This window comes from Aquila chrysaetos, chromosome 12 (assembly GCF_900496995.4).
Source record: "Aquila chrysaetos chrysaetos chromosome 12, bAquChr1.4, whole genome shotgun sequence".
NCBI classification, from domain to species: domain Eukaryota; kingdom Metazoa; phylum Chordata; class Aves; order Accipitriformes; family Accipitridae; genus Aquila; species Aquila chrysaetos.
Genome location: NC_044015.1, coordinates 2,137,328 through 2,161,036, shown reverse-complemented (window position 1 = coordinate 2,161,036; position 23,709 = coordinate 2,137,328). Strand labels below are relative to the sequence as shown.

The window sequence follows — 23,709 nt, the reverse complement described above, 5'->3', positions numbered from 1 at the left end:
GACAGCTGGTGGGTGCTACGCTGGGCGGGGTGGGGAGGGGAGGGGGGGGGAGGGAGGAGAACACACGCCCCCACTCCCCCTCTCCCGCCGCGGTGGTGGGCGCCGCTGCCCCCCTCGCAGCGCGCAGTGGTGTGGTCCGGCGGAGCCCCGGGGGCTGGGGGCTGAGCCATCCCCACGCCGGGTGGGGGAGCGCGGGGCGGACCATTCCCCCTTCGGGGGGGGGGGGGGCGAGTCATCGCCGCTCAAGGCGGGGGGGCGATCCCTCACAGCCTCCGATGTCGTGACATGACCCCCTATCGCGACGGCCAGCGCGGCCCCCCTCAGGCCTGCAGCCACAGGCAGCCTGACTCCATCCCCTGACAGCAGCACCAGGCCCTGAGGTGAAGCCCGGTGCTCCCAGTGCCTCCCAGTACCCCCAGTGCCTGGCCCGAGCTGAGGCGAGGGGCGCAGGTGGGCGGCCATGTCCTGCCCGGGCCCCTGCGTCCTCCCTCGCCCCTGAGGCAATCAGCGGGGATTAAGGGGAGGCAGCATATGGCGGCCCCGCGGGAGGGTGGCGGAGGCCCGACCCGGGGTGGGGGGGGGAGTTCCACAGGCCCCGGGGCAGCGGCGTTCCCCTGCCCGCCGGCCTTGCCCTCGCCCCGGGCCTGCCTCTGCCCTGCCCGGAGCCCGGCAGTCCCCTGGAGCCTCCTAGGCCGGCCCTGCCTTGCCCTGCCCTGCCTGTGGCGGCACGTCGGCCATTGGGGTCTCAAGGGCCTGCGTCCTGGTGCAGCTCCTCTCCACCGCAGGGACTCGCCGAGGATGCCACAGCCTGTGGGAGGACGGAGCCGGATGCCCCTGGCTCTTTGGGGCTTTGCCTGGAACCCGGACGGACACGGTGGGCACTGGAGCTGCCCGACGGCAGCACCCCCAGCAGGAATACGGCTCGGAGCACCCAGAAGCAGAGGGACTGCAGCGGCAGTCCGTCAAGTCACGACCGGGAGGCAGGGATGGATCCAGCTACTGCCCCTCACCTCCTCCGGGTGCGGGATCCACCGCCCTCCGTGGTGCATGGATGCTGCAAGCCCCTCAGCCAAACAAGGGGTGAAAAGGGCTTTTCCTGCCAGCTCCTGCCGTGCTCCCAGCCTGGCGGAGAGCCAAGGACTGGATCTGGGTGCAGCATGAGGCCACCCAGGGAGCTCTGGGAGCACGGAGCCTCGCCTGGTTCCTATCGACCTGCCAGCACGCAGCCCCTCTCCGCTGGGAGACAGGGGGGGGATGCCCGAGCACCCACCTGCAAGGCAGGGATGGGACAGAGCCACCCGCCCGCCCGTGCGGCACCCGGCACTCCCGGCCAAGCCCTGGAAACCGGCTGGGCTGGGAAAGGAACATCCAGCTCCCACGGCCTCACTGCTGATGGGGGAGCACAGGGCGGGCAGCGGGGTGAGAGCTGGCGGGGCCCCACATGCCAAGGCAGTGCCACGGGTGGGGACGTGTTTGCAGATACAAATCACCGTTGGGAGCAATGCGGAAGAGAGGGGGGACCGGGCTCTGCTCCACGCCAAGCCGGCGATTAAATATTTACCTTAGCCGGTTGTGTTTGCCAGTGATGGATCGACGTTTCCAGGGAGGAGCTCCCTTTTGTTCAAAGACGGAGCAGGGCCCTCCCTGCTGCCCGGCAGGAGACAGGGCCACCAACCACACCGGTCCCTGGGGCCACTGGCCTGACCGGCACAACCATGGCTCCCCTGCCAGCAGCACAGTAAAAAGAGGCACTTGCAAGGCTCACATTTTGGGGGGAACAAACCAGGTTTAATCTCTGGAAGGTGAAGGAAGAAACCGAAAGGACCCCGGCGGTTGCCCCGGGCGTTGCAGTGCCCGCCGGGGCCCAAAGTGCAAAGTACAAACACAGCATTTCGAGTGCTGATCACAGAGCAGAAATGCATCTTTCTGCCACAGGAACGCGTGTGAGTGCGCCTAGGTGAGGCTTGTATTAAAAAGTGAGCTACAAAAGGCTTTAAAAAGTGAACCTATCCCCAAATAAATAAACCACCGACTCGTGCCCGTGCTGTGCCCTGGTGCCTGGCCGCACTGAGGTCCCTCGTGCTGGGGGCTGTCACCAGCACCCTTCACCCACCTCGCCGTCCCGCCGTGGGGCTGCTGTTCTGCAAGGGGCCAACCGGAGAGACGCCGAAATGCTTTTGGCTATGCCTGGCCCCATGGGGGACCTCCTCCTGGAGCCCTGTGGGGCACGATGTCCCCAGGGCTGGGATAGGGCAGGAGCACAGTGTCCCCAAGCCCTGTCTGAAGGGGACAGGGACCTTTCCCAGCAGCTGTACACAGGGACGCTGGGTGGGAGCAGGAGACAGTTGCTGGGAGAGGGCGAGCAGCGTCCTTGTGCCCATCAGGACCTGCCCAGCTCCTGCATGGGGACACGCTTTGGGTCCTTCCACGTCCCGGCGGCCACCCCGGTCCCTGCGGTGCCGGTGCTCTCCGCTGCCAGCCCACTGCCCCCAGCACTTGCCAGGGCAGCGCCCGGTCCCACGTCCCCGCAGCAGCGAGGGGACCCACCGGCCGGTGCCGCTACGTGCTCAGGGGCAGGAATGTGACGTTGCCCTCTGTGTCCAAGCACAGGCCCTGGCTGCCCTCGGGCCCCGGCACCGAGCACCCGCCGCCACCGCTGTCCTTCGGCAGCGTCCCCTCCAGCGCCCGCCGGTTGTCCACGTCCCTGGGGTGGGTGACAGGTGAATCTTGGTCCCCGGGGCCGGGTGACAGATGCTCGGTGTCGGCCAACTCCGAGTCGTCTGTGGCTGGTGTCTTGGAGCCGCTGTTGTCATCATCCAAGGGGCTGTCGGCCCCTTCCAGCTCCGTGTCCGACTCGCCCTCCTCCTCCAGCGTCAGCTCGAACTGGAACTTGTCGGTGGTGGCGGGGGACGCTCCAGGTCCCTCGGGCGGTGGGGACGGGCTGCGCGGGATCATGCTCTGGTACCAGTCCCGGTTCTCCTCCAGCGTCTCCAGGATCTCCTGCGCGTCCGGGTGCACCAGGTCGGCCCACGTCTCCCACAGCGGGTGGGCGATGAAGTCGATGAAGCCCACCTGGGGGAAGACAGACCTGAGCCCCCAGCCCGACCCTGTGGCCTCCCCCCCAGCCCCACGCCGCTGCTCCACCTGGGACTTCTCCACGGAGGCGGTGTGCTTGTCGCACATGGGGCTGATCTCCATCCCCTTCTCCCGTTCCCGATCGCCTTGGCGGAAGAACTCCACCATGATGCGGTCGGTCCATTGCCGGTACAACTCCAGCGGCTTCGTGGGGTTGCTGAGGTCGGCGCAGTGCACCATGTTCTGCAGGACCTGCGGACACAGCCACGGCATCGCTTACCTAAAGTCCTTTGTCCCCCAGAGCCACCACCCCTGCGCCAGGAACCCCCTTGGCCATGGCTAACTGGGGTTGGGAGGGGTGGTGGCACCAAGCAGGACATCCCGGCAGCCCTGGCCGGAGCCAGGACCAACACCTGCAATTCCAGGAAGGTTTCCCCACCCGTGTCCCCACACCCACCTGGATCCGGTCCGAGTAGTTGTCCAGCAGCAGGACCCCCAGGCTGGTCACCTTCTTGGTCTCCACCATGGTTTTCAAATCCGCCAGCAGATTCATGTGCTTCGACATGTCCGTGGCCAGCACCTGGGCAGGGCAAGGCAGGAACGGGGCTCAGCCTGACCCCACCACAAAGCCCCCCCAGCCCAGATCCCCCCCGCCGACCCCATACCATGTCGATGACCATTTTGCGGAGTGACTGCCTCTGCTTCTTGCTCAGGTTTTGGAAGATGTCGCAGTTCTCCTCCTGGAGAAGCTTGAAGCCCACGGCCAGATGGTGGTTCTCCAGCACTGAGGCGTCGTTGTACATCAGCGCCAGCTCCGAGTCTGTGAGATGGCACCGGTCACCCCAAAGTGGCTCCTGGACGCCGGGGTCCCCCGCGCCCCCCCAGCTCCATCCCTGCACCCTGGCTCACTGGTGTTGATGAGGAACTGGTTGGAGACACCAGGGTGGTCAACATCATGGATGGCGCTGGCGAAGATGGCAGCCATGATCTCCAGGTCTGTGAAGACAGCCTAGAAATGGTAAAAAAAAGGCATTGCAGGTGTGTTATGGCCCCGCCAGACAGACTTGGTGGCCTCGGGTGACCAGGGCTCACCTCCAGCGCAGGCGTGGAGAGGAGGACATGGGTGGACTGAGCCACGTCAGCAGCGTGGATGTTGTTGTGGTAGGCCACGTCAGCGTGGTAGTGGTCCTCCAGCGTCAGCATGTAGGTGATGAAGGTGTTGACAGGGATGCGGAAGGTCTTCATCAGGTCGCGCTCCTGCAGGGAGGCGGGAGGTGGCTCGTCCCCATCCGGGCACGGGGACGGGGACATCCTGTTGGGATGCTCACCTGGAAGATGCTGTACATGATGACCGTCAGCGGGCGGTTGCCCGAGTACTCGGCGACTTTAAACACATCGAGCCCCCACTTGTTGGTGTCCTCCAGCTCCTGGGGACCAGAGGGACAGACGTCCATGCGGGGCCAGCGCCGGGGACCCCACAGTCAGCCGGGTCACCCACGCTGGGGCCCACCTTGGCCAGCAGCCCCTCCTGGTCCGTCCGCACCCCGAAACGGGGGATGCCGGCAGCGGCAAGGCTGGAGCCGTGCGTGAGCTTCCTGACGCCGCTGATCTGGGACATGGGGCGCTTCCTCCGCTCCTTCTCCTTGTCCTTGGCCAGCGCCGAGGGGATCTCCACCTCATGCTGCTTGTCTGGGCCGGCATGGGGGGCCGTGAGCAGGGTGGGAGCCTGATCCCACTCCCCCTCCCCAGCATCCCTCTCCCCGGTCATGCCGATGATGTCAGCTGGCACGGATAGCACCGTGACGCCATGGCAACGGGGGGGGCTTCATGGGGGATACCCAACGCTTTCCCTCACCCCCCTGCACGGGGCCAACCGCCTGCCATGGGACCCAGACCCTGCCCTGGGCACCCCTCGGGGCCACAGGGACAGCCCCAGTGCGCCGATGCGCACCAGTAGGCACCAGTATACACCAGCATTCCCAGCCAGGATAAAGGCCGTGACACCCCCCAAGGCAGCAAATCCCATGGGGACACCTGGGAAAGACCCCCCCGCTCCACTCCCCCCATTGAATTTCTTTGCAAGAAGCAAGCAGCACCAGCTGCTGGCACCACCCCAGCGGGCACCCAGTGCCACAGGATTCGTGCCCAGGTGCGAAGCCCACCCTGCTGCCGGCAGAGAGGTGACACCAGGCGGTGTCCCCGGGGCGGGGTCCTCACCCAGGAAAGTGCTGGAGATGTACTCGGAAACTTGGTTCCCGGAGCGGCTGGTCTCCGAGAGGTGTGTCAGCTCCCGGTTCAGCATCCTTCTGAACTGCGGGCAGCAAGCAGGGCTCAGCGGTGTGGGGGGCAAGCAGGACCCCCCGGCTGCCCGTCCGGGGGGGGGTCTGTGGTACAGGGGTACCCCCCAGGGTGATGGGGGACTCCGTGCCAGGGACTCTTACCTTGTTAGAGGCCATCTCGCTGACCGAGTGCCTGGTCTGCAACGTCTCCAGCTGGTCCAGGCACCAGTCCAGCTCCTCCAGGGTCTCCCGCGAGAGCTTCTGATGGGCATCTTCTGCCAGGGGCACCCACCGGCTTGGCAAGGGATCTGCCGATGGCACGGCGACCCGGCGCGGGGGCACACGCAGGGTCCCGGCCACGGCGCCCCGAGCCCCGGCGGTTGGTTGTGCCGCACCGAGCCCGGGGGCTCACCGGCTTGGCTGCTCACATCACCCCCTGAGCGGGGCGGCCGGGGGCACAGGGGGATGCGGGGCACTGGCCGGGGCCGGGGGCCGGGGTCGAGCATCCCCGGGCAGCGGGTCTCAGCCCTGTCACACAATCCTCATCGTACAGCAGCCCCGGCACACGGCGTGCCATGCCGTCCCCGTGGGGTGACGGCCAGCCCCAGGGCAGCCAGGCTCCCGTGGGGCCCCGCTCAACCGCCTGGGTTTTATTAATGGAAGGTTTGACGTCAACGGGAGCCTTTCCACCGCCGCCGCGGCGCGAAGGGCGGCCAGGCGGGAGGAGCTGCCGAAAACCAGACATGGATCCCAAAGGGCAAAGCCGCAGCTCTGCCCCCACCGCAGGGCCCAGCGGGACCCATCCCCAGGGATATAGGGACAGACAGCTCGTCCCGAAAGCATCCCCCCCATCTTCCCCCCCCCCCCTTCTCCGGCACTCACCGACGAGGCTGGCCTTGCTCCCGGAGGGCAGGCTGCTGCTCGACGCTCGCCTGTAAAAACATGGAGGGGCTGAGCGACCGGGACCCCCAGGGCAGCGCCCATCTCTTGCCACGGGTCGGAGTCCCCCAGCCAGGCGAGACCCTCACCCTCGCCATCCCACGGCCGACTCACTTGTTGCCGGTGCGGTCCTGGAGGTGGGTCAGGTTGCTCCGGACGGTGCGGAGGCTGGCCAGGACCTGGGAGGCGAGAGGGGACTGGGGCCGGCCGGACCACCCCGGGACACCCACCCCGGTGCTGGGTGCATGGCCAGGTCCCCTCCTCGCCGGGGCGTGGGGACAGCACCTACCTGGGCAAACGGCGTGACGATCATGTCTTCTCCGTGCCTGCAGGAACAAAGGGAGCGTGAGCCTCAGGGAGGGGACCGGGGGTCCCAGGGGAGTCTGGGGGGGGGACGGGACGGGACACACTCACAGGTCGCTGGCGATGGAGGAGTTGCGGGACATGGCTTTCGGGGACAAGTCGTAGTCGCTGTCGGAGCGGTAGAGGAAGGACTCGCGGCGCTGGCCATGGGGGAAGGTGCCTTGCAGGACCAGCCCCGCGCCCGGGCTGGCCTGGGGGTCCAGCGTGGCCCGGCCGGGGGGGCCATTCTCCAGGTCAAAGCTGCGAGGGGAGAGGGGACGAGGCTGGCACGGGGCGGGTGGCCTGGGGACCTCAGCCAACGGGTGCGGGGGCACAGCCCGGGGGATGCCGCCAGGTTTGCCAGGCTCTCTGTGCCACCGTCCCGCTCAGCCCAGCACGCCCCGGCTCGGTGGCCCCTGCGGTGACACCGGCCACTGCCCAGCCCGGCCCCGCTGGTTCCTTCACCCCGGTGCTGAGAACAGGCACAACTCAGTGCACGCGGACCCCCTCAGCACCCTGCCAGCACAGTGGAGTCTGGGACTGGGGACACCGGCCAGCAAAGGCAGGTTGTCCCATGTCACCCAGGTGGGACAGGACCCCCTGCCCCAAACTCCCCCGGCTCCAGAGACCCCGGGAAGGGCTGGCCCCTGCCCGCCCCATCCCCTCCCTGTCCCCAGCACCACGGTCCCCGATTGTCCCAAGTCCTCGAAAGTCCCAAAGCCTCCATCAACCCTGGCTCGGGGCACCGTGTCCCACGGAGGGGGACAGCGTCCCTGCCACGGCACAGAGCCAGGGGACGTCGAAGGACAGAAACCGCCGGGAAAAACCAAACCCCGACCCTTGGGGACGCGCTGGTGGCGGCCTGGGGACACCCCAACCAGAGCCACCTGGCAGCCACGCGGGTCTGTGGGGGGACAGGGGACAGGGACAGCGACCCTGCGGTGTCCCCGTGGTGGCCACGGCCGCCTCACCCTCCTCCTGCTCCGCTGGCCTCGGGGTCATGGGAAAGACTGCGCGCGGGGACACGGCGAGGGCCACCCGGCCCCTGTCCCTTCCCGCAGCCGCCACCGCTGCGGGGGGACGGGGACGAGCCACCCCGGTGCGCTGGGCGAACTGGGAAAGCGGGGGGTACCACTGGGACCACCCCATCCCCATCGCGCCGCTGGGAACTCGGCACCTACCCGATGCAGGAATGCCTCCGGGACGGACACCGATTTCCCGGCAGCATCTCCCCGCTTCGGCAACGCCGCCGGTAACCCCGATCCCCGCGGCGTGGCCGTCCCCAGCAGCGGCACTGCCAGCCAGGCACCGCGTCATACCGTCCCGCAGCCCCTTGTTTTCCTGCCTCTGCTTCACGTCCCCGATGGTACCGGGGACACAAAGCCGCATTGTGGCTCCGACGGCCTCGCTGGTGAGGCCCGTGTCTGTTCCCGGCCTCGTGCCACCACCTCTGACCCCCCCCCCCTGCCACCCCAGGGGACAACCCCGAGCCCCCGGGGAGGGCAGGGGGGGACACGAGCCCCCCACCCCAGGGCTGGTGCCTAATTAATCCCCCCCCCCCCTTTTTTCGGTGACAGGCTGTCGGCATTAATAACCGCCAGGCGGTGCCGGATGGCGGTGGTGATGGCGGGGGGGGCCGGGGGCCGCTATAAATAGATGCTGTTGCTGCTGAGGAGGGATCTGCTGATCCCCACAGCGCCCACGCAGGTGGGGCCGGCACCCACTGGCACACCGGGGTGTGGGCAGGGGGGCACCCCAAAACAAACCCTATATAACTCCAGTGGGGGGGGGGGGGGGGGGGCACGGTGAGGTGCCCGGCTGTGCTGCGGTGGGCGGTTTGGTGGCTTGCTGTGCCGGGAAAAGTCCCTCTCCCTCCCCGCCACGGCCCCCCCCCCGCCGCTGTGGGGCGGACGCCCGTCACATCTGCCAGGTCCCTGCCTGGCCATCGCTGCAATGAGTGCGCCAGTGCTCAGCCACGCTCAACCGGCGGCTCCCCCCTGCCTGGCTCAGCCCCCGGCTGCGTGGTGACCCCCGCTGTCCCCTGCTCATCCCCCATGTCCCCACAGCCCTGGGAACGTGACACAGCGTTGGGGGGGGGGGGGGGGGGTCCACACTGACCCCGTCCCGGCATCGCAGCCCGGTGCCTCCTCCCGCCCGCCCAGGGCCGAGCGTGGCCCCTTGCCGGGGACCCGCCGGCGTCCCCCCCCCCTTACCAGAGGGGATGCGCCACGGTGAAGCGCCGCTGCAGGCGGATGCTCTGGTTCATCAAGAGTTTCCTGAAGAGGACGGGGGAATTGCGGGGGGAATTGCGGGGGGACGTCGCCGGTGAAGTCCCCGGCGAGTGGTGTGCGGTGGGCAGCATGGCGCAGCTCAGGGACCCCTGGCGCGGCGGCGAGGCCACGCTGCCCGCCGGTGCGGAGCAGGAAGCGTGCGGCCGTCCCAGCCCCTGCCCCGGCGGCCCCGGGAAACTTTCCATCCCCCTCCCGCCCGCGCCTGGGAAATTAAACAACTGTCTGGCTCCGGCAGCCGGCACATGGAACGGGTCCCCCCCGGCTGCATCGGCCCGGTGTGCACCCGGCTGCTCGGGCACGTGGTCCCTCGCTGGCCCTGTGCCACCGGCCACCCTGCTGTCCCCGAGGTGGCAGCTGCTCCCGAAAGGGCAGGGGTGCTCTGTCCGGACACACACGGCAAAATGACACGCTGAGCGCCGAGCCACCCGGACACACTGTGTGGACACGCCACGCTGCCACCGAGAGACACGGCTGAGCCTGGAGCATCCCAGACACACGGTGTGGCCGTGCCACGGTGCCACCAAGGGACGTGTCAGAACCTGGAGCATCCCAGACACACTGTGTGGACACACCGCGGTGCCACGGGGAGACACAGCTGAACCTGAGGCATCCCAGACACACGGTGTGGCCGTGCCACGGTGCCACCAAGTGATGTGTCTGAGCCTGGAGCATCCCGGACATGCGGTGTGGCTGTGCCACGGTGCCACTGAGGGACCTGTGAGAGCCAAACCCGCCCCAGGGCTCACATCGTGCCCCCAGCCCCTCCTTGCTGCCGTGCCGAGCCCCCTCCTGGGGCCGTGCCCGATAAGGACAGGGAGCAGCAGGATGAGGCCCGGCCGGTGGCAGTGGCACCCGTGGGGGAGCCACTAGCCCGGCCGTGGGAGCTGGCATCTGCCCAGCCCGACGCCACGGCCCCGCTGAGGCAGCTGGATGGATACCTGCTGTTCCCGACGGCCACAAAAATATCCGGCAGCTGGCAGGGACCCAGGAGGGACGGCAACGGGGCCCCCCCTGCCACGGCAGCACCTGCGGGGACCCCGAAACCCACCGGATAGGGGTCCCGGTGGAGGGGTCCCCCTCGCTTCCGAGGGACTGCAAGCACGACCATGGGGATATCAGGGCAGAGGGACACTGGGACAGAGGGACACCAGGGGACAGTGGGGTGGGGGCAGAGCTGGCCCCCCCCCCCCCCCCGGGCTGCCTGGCAGCCAGCAGTCCCTGGGACAGCCGGGGCAGGACTGGCCACAGGACAGCCAGTCCCCGTCCCCAGGACAGCCAGTCCCTGTCCCCTCCCGGGCTGCGGCTGTCCCCGCCGGACACGTGTCTGTGCAGGGGGTGGACAGGGAGTGACACCGGAGCCAGGTCCCTCGGCCGTGCCAGCCCCGTGCTGTCCCCACAAGCCGGGCTGGGACACGCACAGGGAGTGTGTGTGGGGGGGAATGGCCCAAAAATAACCCTGCAGCAGCACAGCTGGGGCCGAGCCACAAGCGGGAGGGACCGAGGTCATCTCCAACCAGGGCCAGGCCAGCCCGGCTGGGACAGGGGATGGGGACAAGGATGGGGTGAGGAGGATGAGGACAGGGGATGGGGACCGGGATGGGTGATGGGTACAGGGTGACAGGGATGGGGGTGATGTGGACGGAGGTGATGGGGATGGAGTCGGTGGAGATGGAGGGGACATGGGGGACAGGGACAAGGGTGTTGGGGATGGAGGTGATGGGGACAGGGTGACAGGGATGGGGGTGATGGGGATGGAGGTGACGGGGACGGAGGTGACGGGGACGGAAGGGACAGGGCTGTTGAGGATGGAGGTGACGGGGACAGGGGTGACGGGGACAGACGCTGATCAGGACGGACATCCCGGGGCCGCAGCAGCGGCGACGGTGACAGAGGGGTTTGTCCCAAGCCCAGCGGTGCCGCAGCGGGTGCTCTGCCGGTGCCGGTGCCGGTGCCCCGGAGCCGCTGTCCGCCCACCGGTGCTGAAACCGGAGGCGGTACCGACGGCAGCGACCTGTCCCGTAACTCCATCCCGGTACCACCGGGGCCAGCAAACACCTCCCCCCCTCCCCGTTCCACTCTTACCGGGGGGGTTCGGATTCGTCGCCGCTGCTGGGGCCGCTCTCCTCGATGGTGAAGACCACCCGGCTACCCTCGGGCTCGGGACCGCGGGCCGCCTCCGCCAACCGGCATCCCAACGGCGGCAGCAAGGGGCTCCCGGAGAAACGCCGGCGGACGGCTCCTACCGCCGTTCCCGGTCCCGTTCCCGGTCCCGACGGGGCGGTATCGGTGGCGTCGCGGCAGCGCTGTGGGGAAACGGGGCGGCGGTGAGGGGCGCGGGTACCGGTACCGGGGAGCTCTGCGGGGTGCTGCTGCCCGGTGTCTTGTGTGTGTGTGTGTCCCCTCCGCAGCACGGGGGTCCCTCCCTCCCCCGGGGACCCCCCCTCCCCATCACCGGGCGCCGGTAGCGCGCGGGCTCCCCCTGCCGAGCACGGTGCCGCGCTGCACCCCGGGGGTACCGGGGCCCGGGGCGGGGGGGGGGGCACCCGGGCCGGGGAGGGGGGGACACCGGGGCCAAGGACGCAGCCGATGTACCGGGAGCGGCTCGGTCCACAGCGCACGGAGCCGCCGGGACACCCCCCGTCGCCACCGGAGGGGACCCCCCCGCCCCGGGACTCCACCGGAAAAAACCCCGGAGCCGGCGCGCAATTACACAGAGGTGACTAATAATTAACCGCCCATTAAGGGGATAATTAACTCCTGCTGAGCGCCGCCATCCCGGTTATTGTTGCCCGGGGGCCCGGCGCTCGGACGTTCGTACCGGGGACACCCCCTTCGGGAACACCCCCCCCCCCCCCCGGTCGTGTGTGTGTCCCCCCCCCACACCCGGTCCCGGTCCCGGTGCCGGTCTCACCTCCGCACCGAGGAAGGGCAGTGCCGTCCGGCTCCGTCTCATCGCCGTCCCTGCGGGGGGGGGGAGCTCCGGGAGCCGCGGCCGGTGGGGGCTCAGCGGCAGGACCCCCCCCCCCCCCGGGGCCGGGACACGGGGGTTCCTCCCGCCCGTGATTTACGGGCACCGGGTCTCAGCCGTGGCGGCTGCCCGGGCTCAGCCCCCGCCTCGGGTTTCAGGGCTCCGCACCGGCCCCCCCGCCCCGGCACAGCTCCCTCTCCCCCCCCCCAAACCTCCGGTGCCCCCAAGGGCTGGATGAGGATGGGCCACCCGGGGGACGTAGACCCGAGGCCACGGGGATGGCCCCCCCCCCAGCCCGCAGCACCCGCCACACCGCGAACCCGCTGGCACCACGTTAATGATCAACCACGGGCACCCGTTACCCACCGTCCCCGGGGAACCGGGGCGCACCGGGGGTGGCTCAGCCGGTTGTGCCTACGGAGCCCCCCCCCGTCCCCTGGGGTTGAGCCCCCCACGTTCCAGCCGGCACCGGGAGCAGCCTTAACCCAAGGCCGGGGGATGCCGAGCCCCGGCACGGGGGTCCGTGTTGCCGCCAGCCCCCCACCCTCGCCCGCAGCCCCTTACCGGTGCCCGGTCCTCGCGGTGTGCCACGGTCCTCGCAACGTGCCGCGGCCCCGGCCGAGTGCAACGGAGCAGAAGGAAGGCGACGTGCGTGCCTGGCCGCTCGCTCCCTCCCATCCCACCCCGCCGGGGGGGGGCTACGCGGCCCCCACCACCCTGCGCACCACTGCACCGCAACCCGCACCCACCCTGTCCGGCCTAGGGGCACCCCAGGGTCTCCAGCCCGGTGTGGGGGACCCCAAAAAACTGTCAGGGCCTCCCCCCCCCCCCCGGGACCGGGGGTTTTCCCCAGGCGGGGAGCAGAGCACACGACAAGCGGGAAACCAGAGCCAAGGCAGCAGCTTCTTTATTCAGCCGTGTGGGGAGCCTGGGGGGCTGTGGTGGTGGGGGTCAACCTGGGTGCGTGGTGGGTGATGGGGGACCCTTCTGTCACCTTGCTCTAAGGAAGAGAGAGAGCAGGATGAGCACCCACAGCCTGGCCCCACTGCCCCCCCCGCTGCTCCCCGGCCCCCCCCCCCACGCACCATGGGCACCTCGTCCAGGTGATGGAAGCCGGGGGTCCGACGCCGGCAGAGCCACACCAGCAATATCGCTGCTTCCCCCACCAGTACGCAGACGAAGAGGCAGATGACGATGACCATGCCGGGGTCAGGCTTGGCGGGGGGCTGCGCTGCAGGGGTGAGACGGGCACCCTGTGACCCCCCCCGGCACTGCTGAGCCTCGTGCCTGGCCTCTGAGCACCACGGCGGCGGTTCTCGGGGCGAGAAGGGGGCTCAAGACTGGCTCCAGCTCCCCCCCCCACCACCATCCCACCCCTCACAGACCTGGCACCCAGCTCCTGTGTCACCTCCACCCGCGGGGTCCAGCCTGGGGCCCCCCCACCCTCCCCAGCTGGGCTTCTGCTATACAGAGGCTGGGGGAGCTTTCAAATCCCCCCCCCCCCAAGGAGGACGGGGCAGCCTAGGGGGGCTCTGGGCACAGCCCCTGAGTGGGGGGTCTAGGGGGTACCCGGGGCTGCTGCCATGCCCATGGCCACGGGCAGGTTTGGGGGCTCCCTGCCTGCACAGTGCCCCCCCAGCCTGGCTCTCACCTGAGTTGCCGGCTGCGGTGCTGGTGCCGATGACCGGTGTTGTTCTGGAGCTGCTGGGACTGGGGCTCACAGTGGGCGCTGGCGAGCTGGGAGCAGGAGGGGGCCTGGAGGGCCCAGGCGAGGTCGGGGCTGGCGCTGCCGTCGAGCTGGATGGATGCCCTGTGGACGGGGAGCTGGGCACAGTTGGGTGGGATGGAGACGGTGCCGTGGTCGTGTTGGGTGGAGATGAAGGTGTTGCTGAGCCCGGTTTCATGGATGGAGACAGTGCCGTGGTCGTGTTGGGTGGAGATGAAGGTGTTGCTGAGCTCGGTTTCATGGATGGAGACAGTGCCGTGGTCGTGTTGGGTGGAGATGAAGGTGTTGCTGAGCTCGGTTTCGTGGATGGAGACAGTGCCGTGGTCGTGTTGGGTGGAGATGAAGGTGTTGCTGAGCTCGGTTTCGTGGATGGAGACAGTGCCGTGGTCGTGTTGGGTGGAGATGTTGAAGGTGCTGCTGAGCCCAGTTTCGTGGATGGAGATTGTGCCGTGGTCGTACTGGGTGGAGATGAAGGTGTTGCTGAGCCCGGTTTCGTGGATGGAGATGGTGCCGTGGTCGTACTGGGTGGAGATGAAGGTGTTGCTGAGCCCGGTTTCGTGGATGGAGATGGTGCCGTGGTCGTACTGGGTGGAGATGAAGGTGTTGCTGAGCCCAGTTTCGTGGATGGAGATGGTGCTGTGATCGTGTTGGGTGGAGATGAAGGTGTTGCTGATCCCGATGTCATGGATGGAGACGGTGCCACGGTTGTCCCTGAGCTGCTTAGAGACACTGTGCTGCTGGCATTGATGCCACGTCCTGTGTCTGAAGTGTGGAGGAGAGAACTGGTCGGCAAGGACACGGCAGCACCCTGGTGGGCGGGGGGGGGACAGGCAGGGCTCCAGAAAGGGCAGCAGTGCCTGCCCCATCTCCCAGCCTTGCGGTGCTCATTTTCCAGGTGGTTTCACCACACACAGAGGACCAGAAAACTGGGATTTAGCCATTATCAGATCCCAGAAATCCAGGGTCAGGAAGAGCCTCCCAAGCTGTTGAAGCACGGGCACAGCGCCGCCGGGGACGAGCAGAGCAATGCGGCAGCGGCGGGCATGTGCCACGGCACAGGGACATGTGCCAGCCCGGCACTCGCGGCACCCACTGGACACCCTTGGGGCTGGGCCGTGAGGGGGGCTCCGCCGTGGGCGCACGGGACACGGCAGCATTTGCTGGGCAGTGCCCTTATCCGCCAGAGTCCTGTTTGCGCAAGAGGAGGAGCGGGTCCAGCCTGGCCCCACCGGGGGACACCGGAGCAAAATACCACATGGCAGAGCCAGCACCCAGCGCCAGCACCCAGGGGGACCGGCGTGGCTGGGTGCTGGGGGTCCCCACAGCCGCCAGGTCCACCGGGACAGGCCGTTCCCACCCAAGCTGCCACCTTATGCCGGGATGGCGGTGAACCCGGGGCCAAGCACCCAGCGTTGGGTGCCAGCTTCCGTGCCGAGACGGGTGAGCCGAGGCACTTCGGGGTGCGGGGTGGGGGCTGCTGAGGACCCAGGCTGGAATCAGGGGGAACACGGTGCAGGACGGCCGCCAGCCGCACAGGGTACCGAGGCCCTTTGCCCCCAGAATGCCAAGGCGGTGCCGGAGCACCCACGCCACCGCGAGCGCCAGCCGGCCCAGCCGGTTTGGCAGCACCGGGGTTGTATCCTGTCCCACGGCGCTACCAGCTGCGGGGAGGAGCAGGGTGCTCGCCTCCAGCCTGGTGAATCCCTGGGGGTTCAGTCCCCAATGCCCCCCGGGGAGTGGGTGCAGCCCACCCCTGTGCCACACGTCCCCGGCTGCCCCACGTAGGGCTGGATCCGGCCCCGCTGCAACCCCCGGGCCCAGGCTGAGCGGGACAGGACCCCCCCCCCGGTGACCCCCTCCCTCCCTCCCTCCCAGCGCCCGGTGGCCCCAGAACACACTGAGCCCATGAGTGCAGGGCATGGGGGAGCACATGGACACCCCCCGCTTTGCCCCGTACCTCCCGGACGCCCCCCACCCCGCCGCCCGGTGCTGCGGGGCTGGACGGGGAAGGCCACGGACCCACCTCCCGGTGCCACCGGGAAGCACGCAGCCCCCCCCCCCCCCCCCGCCTTCGTGGGGTGCACAAACCCCAAGTGCCCCCCCCCCCCCCCCCCGCTCCATCCCCCGGTACCTGCAGCCAGCAGGGCAGAGGCACAGCAGAGCAGCAGGAGGAGCGGACCCCGGGCCATGCCGCCGTCCCGGGGCCACGCCGTCCGCCCGCCGCCTTTATCCGCCCCGGGGGAGGCGGGGGCGATCCCGCCCGCCAACGCTCCCTGCCAGCTCCCGGGGCCGTGCCGCAGCCCCGGGGACCCTGCGGACCCCGGGAGGATCTCACAGCCCCCCCCCCCCGGCAACACAGACACACCCGTACACACCGTGCCTCAGTTTCCCCCGGACCGTGAGGCCACCCCGGGGAACCAACCCTGCCTGCATCACCCCGAGGAGGACAAGGGTCAGGGTGGGGACACAGGGATGCTTGGGGGGGGGAAACGTGGGGACAACGGGATCTGGGGACATCGGGATTCTGGGACTCGGGGATGTTGGCACACAGGGGCTTGGGGACACAGGGACCTGGAAACGTGGGGATGTGGGGACACGGGGACACCGGAGCTGCTGCTGGAGGAGCTGCGCTGGGGGGGGGACCGGGGGACACCACCCCGTCCGTCTCCGTGCCGAAGCCAACACCACATCCGGGGCGCAGCACGGCCATGCCGGCACGGGGCTGCTTCCGCGCGGCGGGGAAGGGCGCTTCCGCACGGCAAACCGCAGCCAGCCCGGCACCGTACCGGGTCCCCGGGGAGGCCACGCTCTCCCCCGCCACCACCCATGGCAGGGCCCCAGCACGCCGGGCTCCCTGCCAGCAGGGCGATCCTGGGTGTTGGCACAGTATGGCACCGCTCGCTCGGCACGCCACGGCTGAAACAGGCCAGAGCAGGCCAACGGCTGCCAGGCCGATCTCCCTGCCGTCGAGTCCCACCGTCCCCAAACGCTCCAGGGAAAAGAGGGTCCGTCCCTTGGGTGCCGCTCGGTGGGATGGAGCGGGGACCAGGCCTCGCAGGTGGGGGACGCGGAAGAGGACGAGGAGGAGGAGCAGCGACGGTGGTGCCGGGAAGCGAAGGCCGGTTGCCGAAGTCCGGGGAGGAGCTGCGGAGGCCCAGCCTTTGCTGGGGCCCAACCGGGCCCCGTGGGGTGACCCCAGGGTGCCAGGGCAGTGCGTGTGGGGGGGTGGGGGTGGTGAACCCCCCCCATGGAGGCACCAGCTGCCCCCCAGGGGTCTGGCAGGACAGCAGCCAGGACAGAGCTGCAGCCAGGACCAGCAGCTGGGTTCCCCTCCCCACCCACGGGGACTCCCAGTAACCCCAAACACCCCCCCTCCCTCCCAAGGGACCCCCAGTAACCCCAAACACCCCCCACCACCACCAAGGGACCCCCAGTAATCCCAAACACCACCCCAAGGGACCTCCAGTAACCCCAAACACCCCCCGCCCTCCCAAATGACCCCCAGTAACCCCAAACACCCCCCCCCCACCAAGGTACCCCCAGTAACCCCAAACACCCCCCCAAGGGATCCCCGGTAACCCCAGGACCCCCCCCAACATCCAAACCCTCCACTACCACCAAATGAGATCCCTCCTCCCCAACACCCTCCAGCAACCCCAGAGCCCCCCCCCCCCAACACCCTCCTAACCCCCCTCGCACCCCCCCCCCAGGGTCTCCCAGGGGGTAACCCCCCCCCTCTCCCTACCAGCACCCCACACCCCGACCCCCCTCACCCGTCCCCGTCCTTCCCCCACCCGCCCCAAGATGGCAGCCGGCCGCGCCGCTTCCTGCCCGCGCCGCCGCGCCAGGCTCCGCCGGGCCCATCCGTCCCTTCCTCCCCCCCCCCCCCAAAAAAAAATCAACCCACCCCACAACCAACCAACCCCCCCCCCCCCCCGCGTCGCTCCCCTTCGGCGCAGCAGACAGCGAGAAGCGGGTCTCCGTGTCGCGGGGTTTTACTGGGGCCTGACTGGAATGTCTCGGGCGCGGGGGCCCGCCAGTCCCGGCGGGGGCGCGGGTGGGGAGTGTGTGTGTGGGGGGGGGCGGCTCGGGCTCCCCCTCAGTCCGTTTGCTGGGCAGCCCCCACAGCTTCCCCCCCCCCCGCCATCCCCACCTCAGGAACACCGTCCTCTCCCTCCCCTCAAGTCCGTTCGCGGTGAAACGTGAGGGGAATTCCCCTCGGTCCCCCCCCCCCCCCCCCCGTGGGGGAGGCGGGGGGGGGGTCAGTAAGCCGGCACCTGGTGCTGGTGCTGGGGCAGGAGCTGGCAGCCGCTGTTGACGTGGCTGAGGACCTTCTGCTTGAGCTGGGCGACCTGCTCCCGGAGCAGGCTGGCGGTGGAGGCCAGCTCCGTGTTCTGGCTCTTGAGGCTCTTCACCTTCTCCTCCAGGCGGGAGATTCGTTCCAGCTTCCTCTTACGGCATTTGGAAGCGGCGATGCGGTTCCTCAGCCTTTTTCGTTCCGCCTTGATACGTTCCTGCGTGTCCATATCGATGGGGGAAAGGGGTGGGCTTTCCCCAAAATTCGGCACCTCCGGGACGATCTGAGGTTCGTCCTTTAACGGCGGTGGCGGTGGAGGAGGTGGTGGAGGCGGCGGCGGGGGGAGCCGCGGAGGAGGCGCGGCGAAGGGGCCGGGATCGGCGGCGTAGCTCACCGCCGGGTAGCTGCTGAGGTTGGCGTACACCGGAGGCTCCGGGGCCAGACCGGCGGCGGGCAGCTCGCCCGCACCGCTGCCTCCTCCTCCTCCACCTCCTCCACCGCCGCCGCCGCCTCCTCCTCCGCCGCCGCCGCTCCCCGCCGCGCCGCCGCCCAGCTGGTTCTGCTTGTGCAAGTCCTCCAGCGCTTTAACGAACCCCTCGGCGAACTCCTGCTCCTCGGAAGCGGCCGTTTTGGGGTAGAGGAACTGCCCGCTGGTCGGGGTGGTGGTCACCAACCCGTTGGACTGGATGATGAGCCGTTCCAGCTCGGGAGACGCCAACTTCAGCAAACCCAGTTCGGCCGAACCCAGCAATCCCGCCGCTTCACCGCTCGCCGAACCCGGTGCTTTCAAAGCCGCAGCCACCTGCTCCGGTAAGGCCATTCCGAGAGCGTCCTTCTTCATCATGCTGCCGCCGCCGGGGAAGGGCAGGAGGAGCCCGCTGCTACCGGAGGACGGGGCGAAGCCGCTGCCGAGGCCGCTCAACACATCATCATGGTAGAAGGGTGTTTCCATCCTCCTCCCCCGCCCGGCTGCGGGGGAAACGGGGCCGGGGCGGGGGGAAGAGGGGGGGGGGGCGGTGAGGAAGGAAAGAAAAGGAACGGGGCGAACGCCGCCGCCGGGGCAAACGGGAGGGGAGGGGGAAGGGAGGGGGGGGGAAAAGGCGCCGGTAAGCACCGGCCGCTGCCCGGCTCCTGCGCGCGCGCACACACGCGTCTGCCGCCGCCGCGGCCCCCGCGCTGCCTTAAATACGCGGCGCCGGCGCGGTGACCTCACCGCGCCGAGCTCCTATTGGTTGCAGATGACGTCCTCGCCCGCCGTCCTTTGCATAAAGAAGGGGAGGGGCCTCCGCCCCGGGGAGGTGGGGCCACGCCCACCTCCTGGCCCCGCCGGTCGCCCCGGCGACCGGCGGGGTAAACGGGACAACAGCGCGAGGGCCCCTGGGCTGACGTCAGGGGCGGGGGAGGGGCGGTCACGTGGCGCGCCGCGCGCCCCGCCGGGGCTGATGGGCACAAAGGGAGGGGCGGGGCCTCGGCGGGCACCGGGAACCGGGCACCGGGAACCGTCTGGAAAAGGGCGCGATAAATCAATAAACGCAGCGGGCCGCCCCGGCGGGACCCTCCGGTGGTGGCCAGGACGTGACACACGCACACACATCCCACCCCCCCCCCCCCCCCCCCGCCGTGGGCCGGACCGGCGGCTACACCGGCAGCGGGGCCGTTCGGTACCCGGGCACACCGGGGCCTGCCCACCCGGTCCGTGCCCCGGTGGGACGGGGCCGCCGTGGCGTGCGTGCCCCCGGCACCTCCCTTCTCACCGTGTTTCACACACACACCCCCCCCGCCCCGGCACCGCAGCCCCGACGTTTGCCGCCGGCGCGTCCCCCGGTAGCACCGGGGACGGCGGGGTTTGCCCAGCGAGCACCGGTGCGCACCGCCGCGTGGCGGGTGGCCGACCGCGGTTCACCGTGGGGGTCACGCCAGCGCGGTTCCGGCCTGCTCCGGCTGGGCCCGGTGCCACAGCACGGTGGGTCAACCGGGCCTGGCCCCCCACCCCCCCCCATGGGCCCCCCCCGCTCAACCGGCAGCGGGGAAGGAGTTAAGCGGCGGCAACGGTGGCGGCGGCAATGGCGCACGTCACGGCCGGCCAAGCCCGCGGGCGGCTGAGGGGGTGGATCGGCGTCAGCGGCTGACGTCACCACCGATAACCCCCCCGCACCGGCAGGATGCGGCCCCCGCGGCGCAGGCCGAGGGGTCCCGGCACCGCTCGCCCCCCCCCCCCCACCGGACCACGCGGTGCACGGCAGGACCGCAGGGACGCCGGGGCTGGGGTGACGCCGAGCCGCCTCTGATTGCAGCCAGATGGTTCCAGGCCTGCGCTAACGAGGGCGAATAAATCAGCGGTGGCAGCTCCGGGGGGGGGGGGGGGGCAGCGGGGGGCCCGGTGGGACCCTGTGCCGGCGGTGCCAGGCCGGAGGTTGACGGCTGTGCCGGTGCCGCGTCGGCCCTGTGCCCTCTGCCCTCCCGGTGTGGGCAAGGGCAGCGAGGAGCCCGTGTCCCGGCGTGCCCGACTGGCACAGCGGGCCGCGGCGTGGGGACGGCACGGCACCGGGCACCGGCACGGCACGCGGCGCAGGCCACGGCACAGCTCAGCCCGCGGGGGACACGCGGGTGACAACCAGGACGGGGCCGGGACACGCGGTGCCGGCACCGGGGAAACCGAGGCACGAGACTGACGGCGACCTCCCCTCCCCCCGCCCCACAGCTGCAATTAATTAAATCCCAAATAAACTCAGTCGATTAAACCTCAAATAAACCAGAGCGTGACCAAGCCCCGTGCCTGGTGTCCTCCCATCCCCGCCAGCCCCGGCGTCCTGACCCAGGGAGGGCGGCAGAGGCGCCGGTGCCGGTGCCGGTGTCCTCGGCGGGTCGGGCCGGCGAGGAGCTCCCAGGTGAAGCCGCCGTCCATGTTTCCACTGCAAACCCGTCATTAGGGGTGCGGCCGGCGGCCGGACCGGCAGGTTCAGACTTTCCGTCCTGACGAAACCCGGCCAGCGAGGGACAAGGACTTGGGTGGGGGGGACACGGACACACACACGCAGACAGGGACCGGGGCAGGGGGGGGGCAGCTCCACCCTGACACCACACAGGGACACCCCCCCCCCTCCCCGGACCAGCGACGCACCCGTGGACACGGCTGCCCGCACCCCACGGTCACTGGTGTACGCCCCACGGGCACCCACGTACGTGCTCCTGCCCGCACCCCCGTGTGCCGCGTGTCGTCCCGTGTGTGTGTCCCCCCCCCCACCATCGCAATCCGGGCTGCGGCGGGACGAAACGAGAACCAGCTTTGGCCGTAGGTGCTTTAATCAGTTGCAGGGAGGAACGAACCGGCCCCGGGGCCTCCCTTGGAAGAGCGGCTGGCCGGTGGCCAGGGATGCGAGCCACGAGCCGCGCTCCGGCCGGGTCCAGCCGCCGGCGCCTGCCGGCAAAACCCCACCGCCCCCCCGGCATCTCATCCTGAGGGTCGCAGCACCCCGGGGTGCTCACGCTGTTGTGTGTGTGTCCCCCCCCCACACCCCACGCGCTCCCACCCTGTCACCGCTGGTGCTCGTCCCGCACGTCCCTTGTCCCCAAACCGGAGACACCGCAGGTTGTCTCGCAGGTGGCAGCCCGATGCCCGCGGCAAGCCGGCATCTTCATTTTCCTAATGAGCGTTTAATGAGGGTCATGATTCAGCTGCCCCTTCCGCCTGCCGGGAGGGCAGACCCGTGGGGAGCACGAGTGGGGCGGTCCCCGTCCACGGAGCCGGTGGCGAGTGCCACCATCACCTCGGCTGGGGACCGAAGCTGCTATTCCCAGAGGCGTCGGAGCCCGGCTCGGCCCCGCGAGCGCCCACTGAGTCACGCTGCGCCTTGCCACCTGCCAGCCGGGCTATATTTACCCCGGAGCAGGCAGCAAGGATTTCGGAGGAACCCACGCCGCCGCCGGACCTCGGCGAGGCACGACGAGCCTCGAGCGGGGCCACGTTCACCAGAGCATCCTCGCACCTCCCGGCGCGGCGGGTCCCCACGCGGTTCCTGCTCTCCCCATTTCCTCGGCCCCAACGGGACCATTCCCTGAGCGCAACCGGTTCCATTACACCGGCAGCACCCGATCCCGCTCCGCCGCTCCAGCCGGGAGCCCGGGACAAGGTGCCGCGCCGGCGCTCGACACCCACAGCTCCGACCGAGGACGCGGGCAGGACCCAAAGCAAGATGCCCACGAGTTACCGTGGATGCACCCGCATCCCCCTGCCCTCCCGGCACACCGAGCCTCTCCCCAGAACGGGAACAAGCAGGAGAGCGTTTGCCATCCCGGGATTTGCACCCCGGGCACCGGGCACACAGGGGAAGCCGCCTCTTAGTCATCGCCGCAGGGAGGGAGAGAGGAACCAAGCCGGGAAAACAAGAAGTCGCCGGCCGCCAGCGCTTGCCCCAAACCCACACAGGTCCCCGAGGAAGCCCCGAGGGGCCGCGTTGCCCCCAGACGCAGGGGCCTCCAACAATCAAAAACAAGAACTTAAAAAAAAAAAAAAAAAATAGAAAGAAAGAAAGAAAACACGTTTTAAAAGGAAAAAGGAGGAGGAGGAGGGTTTGACGTGTATTTTTAGTTGCTTAGCGCAACCCTGAAATATTTCGGCAGCCACTCCCTCCGCGTCGCAGGCGGCTGGTGTGTAACTATTCCTGTGCTGCCTCCCCGGCGAGGCACAGAAGTTATGAGTCACCGTGGGGCGGCCAGCAGCGCCATGCCACAGCACCAGCGCCGGAGACACGGCCCCACGGCTGCCGGGGCTGCCACCGGCTCGGCCGCCATGAAAACGTCAGGGGCAAAAGGAGCAGGGAGGGTTTCCACGGTGGCCTTTGCTTGGTCCCCCCCCAGCCCAGCCCGTCTTTCCGGCCGGGACACGTTCGCCCTGCCAGGCTGCGCACACCCACCCACGCCGACAGCAAGGCTCAGACCTTTTTCCTCCTCCCTGGTTTGGGTTGCTTTTTTTTTTTTTTTTTTTTTTTTTTTTTTTTTTTTCTTCTCAGTCATGGCTCGCCTCCCCACACCCCTTGCTGCGCTGCTGTGGGGCAGGGCTGGAGCACACGACAGCCCCAGACACCCGTTTTCGGGGCAGAAAGGCCCAAAGATGAGCGTCGCGTCGATGCCCAGGCTCGATGCCGCTCTTACACGGAGCCATCTTCCACCCAACCTGCTGCCGCGTGGGGCCAATTGCCCTCGCAGGGGCTGCGCCGCAGCGTGGGACAAAAATTTTCCTACAGAGGTGGAAAAAGGAAGGGGGGAGACAAGCAGGGAAGGCTGTAATTAAACAAAAGCAGAACTTAACGAGCTCCAACACCTGACCCCAGAGCTTCGCCAGGAGATAAGGCATACTTGGAGGACTCTACCCTGAGCCGAAGCCAAAGGTCCCATTGTTGCGGTGAAGATTTATCTGGCCAGAACAGACCTTAAATCCAGACAGCGCTGCAGTCGTTTCCTTTTTCACGAGGGCAGCTGTAACACATGGAGTTTCTGTGGCTAGAGGGACTCGAAAGGGAGGGAGCAGGTTGGGAAGGGAAAGTCTGACACAGGGCTCAGCTTGGACTTTGTTAAAATGCCACACGGGTGTTTACGTTGAGACCGAGTTTCCAGGAGGGAGGACACGCGTGCCCTGTTCCCATCGTCTGGAATTGGCTCCTTGGCAGAAGCCGGCCCGCCCGGGACGGGGATCGAGCGCCGGCGCTGCCGGTTAACGCCTCACCGAGGAAAGGTGGCTGCGGAAAACACGTGGCTGTTATTAGAAACCAAAGGTTTAGCCCATCTGCTTGGGG

At 68.9% G+C, this 23,709-nt stretch overlaps 2 protein-coding genes across 7 annotated transcripts; both read right to left on the bottom strand.

Moving 5' to 3' along the window:
* Positions 1–1,766: 1,766 nt before the first annotated feature.
* PDE4C (phosphodiesterase 4C) lies at positions 1,767–12,530 on the bottom strand. Of its 6 annotated transcripts, XM_030034043.1 has the most exons (17): positions 12,459–12,530; positions 11,838–11,887; positions 11,009–11,229; positions 6,708–6,896; positions 6,583–6,619; positions 6,408–6,472; positions 6,237–6,286; positions 5,517–5,662; positions 5,293–5,386; positions 4,586–4,764; positions 4,404–4,502; positions 4,168–4,332; positions 3,985–4,084; positions 3,741–3,895; positions 3,533–3,655; positions 3,145–3,327; positions 1,767–3,072 (listed from the first exon to the last, which is right to left on the bottom strand). In XM_030034043.1, exons 2-17 carry the CDS (start codon positions 11,877–11,879, stop codon positions 2,560–2,562), a joined length of 2,361 nt encoding a protein of 786 aa, XP_029889903.1. In that variant the 5' UTR covers positions 11,880–11,887; positions 12,459–12,530; the 3' UTR covers positions 1,767–2,559. The 6 variants fall into 6 exon arrangements, with proteins under 6 accessions (XP_029889903.1, XP_040984058.1, XP_029889901.2 ...); XM_041128124.1 differs by lacking the exons at positions 11,009–11,229; positions 11,838–11,887; positions 12,459–12,530 and adding exons at positions 8,849–9,455; positions 9,580–10,391; XM_030034041.2 differs by lacking the exons at positions 11,009–11,229; positions 11,838–11,887; positions 12,459–12,530 and adding exons at positions 8,849–9,455; positions 9,580–10,390 and having other exon boundaries at positions 5,517–5,626.
* Positions 12,531–17,599: 5,069 nt separating this feature from the next.
* On the bottom strand, positions 17,600–19,078 carry JUND (JunD proto-oncogene, AP-1 transcription factor subunit). Its single transcript, XM_030034112.2, has one exon. It carries the CDS (start codon positions 18,867–18,869, stop codon positions 17,883–17,885), a length of 987 nt encoding a protein of 328 aa, XP_029889972.1. The 5' UTR covers positions 18,870–19,078; the 3' UTR covers positions 17,600–17,882.
* Between the last annotated feature and the right edge of the window lie 4,631 nt (positions 19,079–23,709).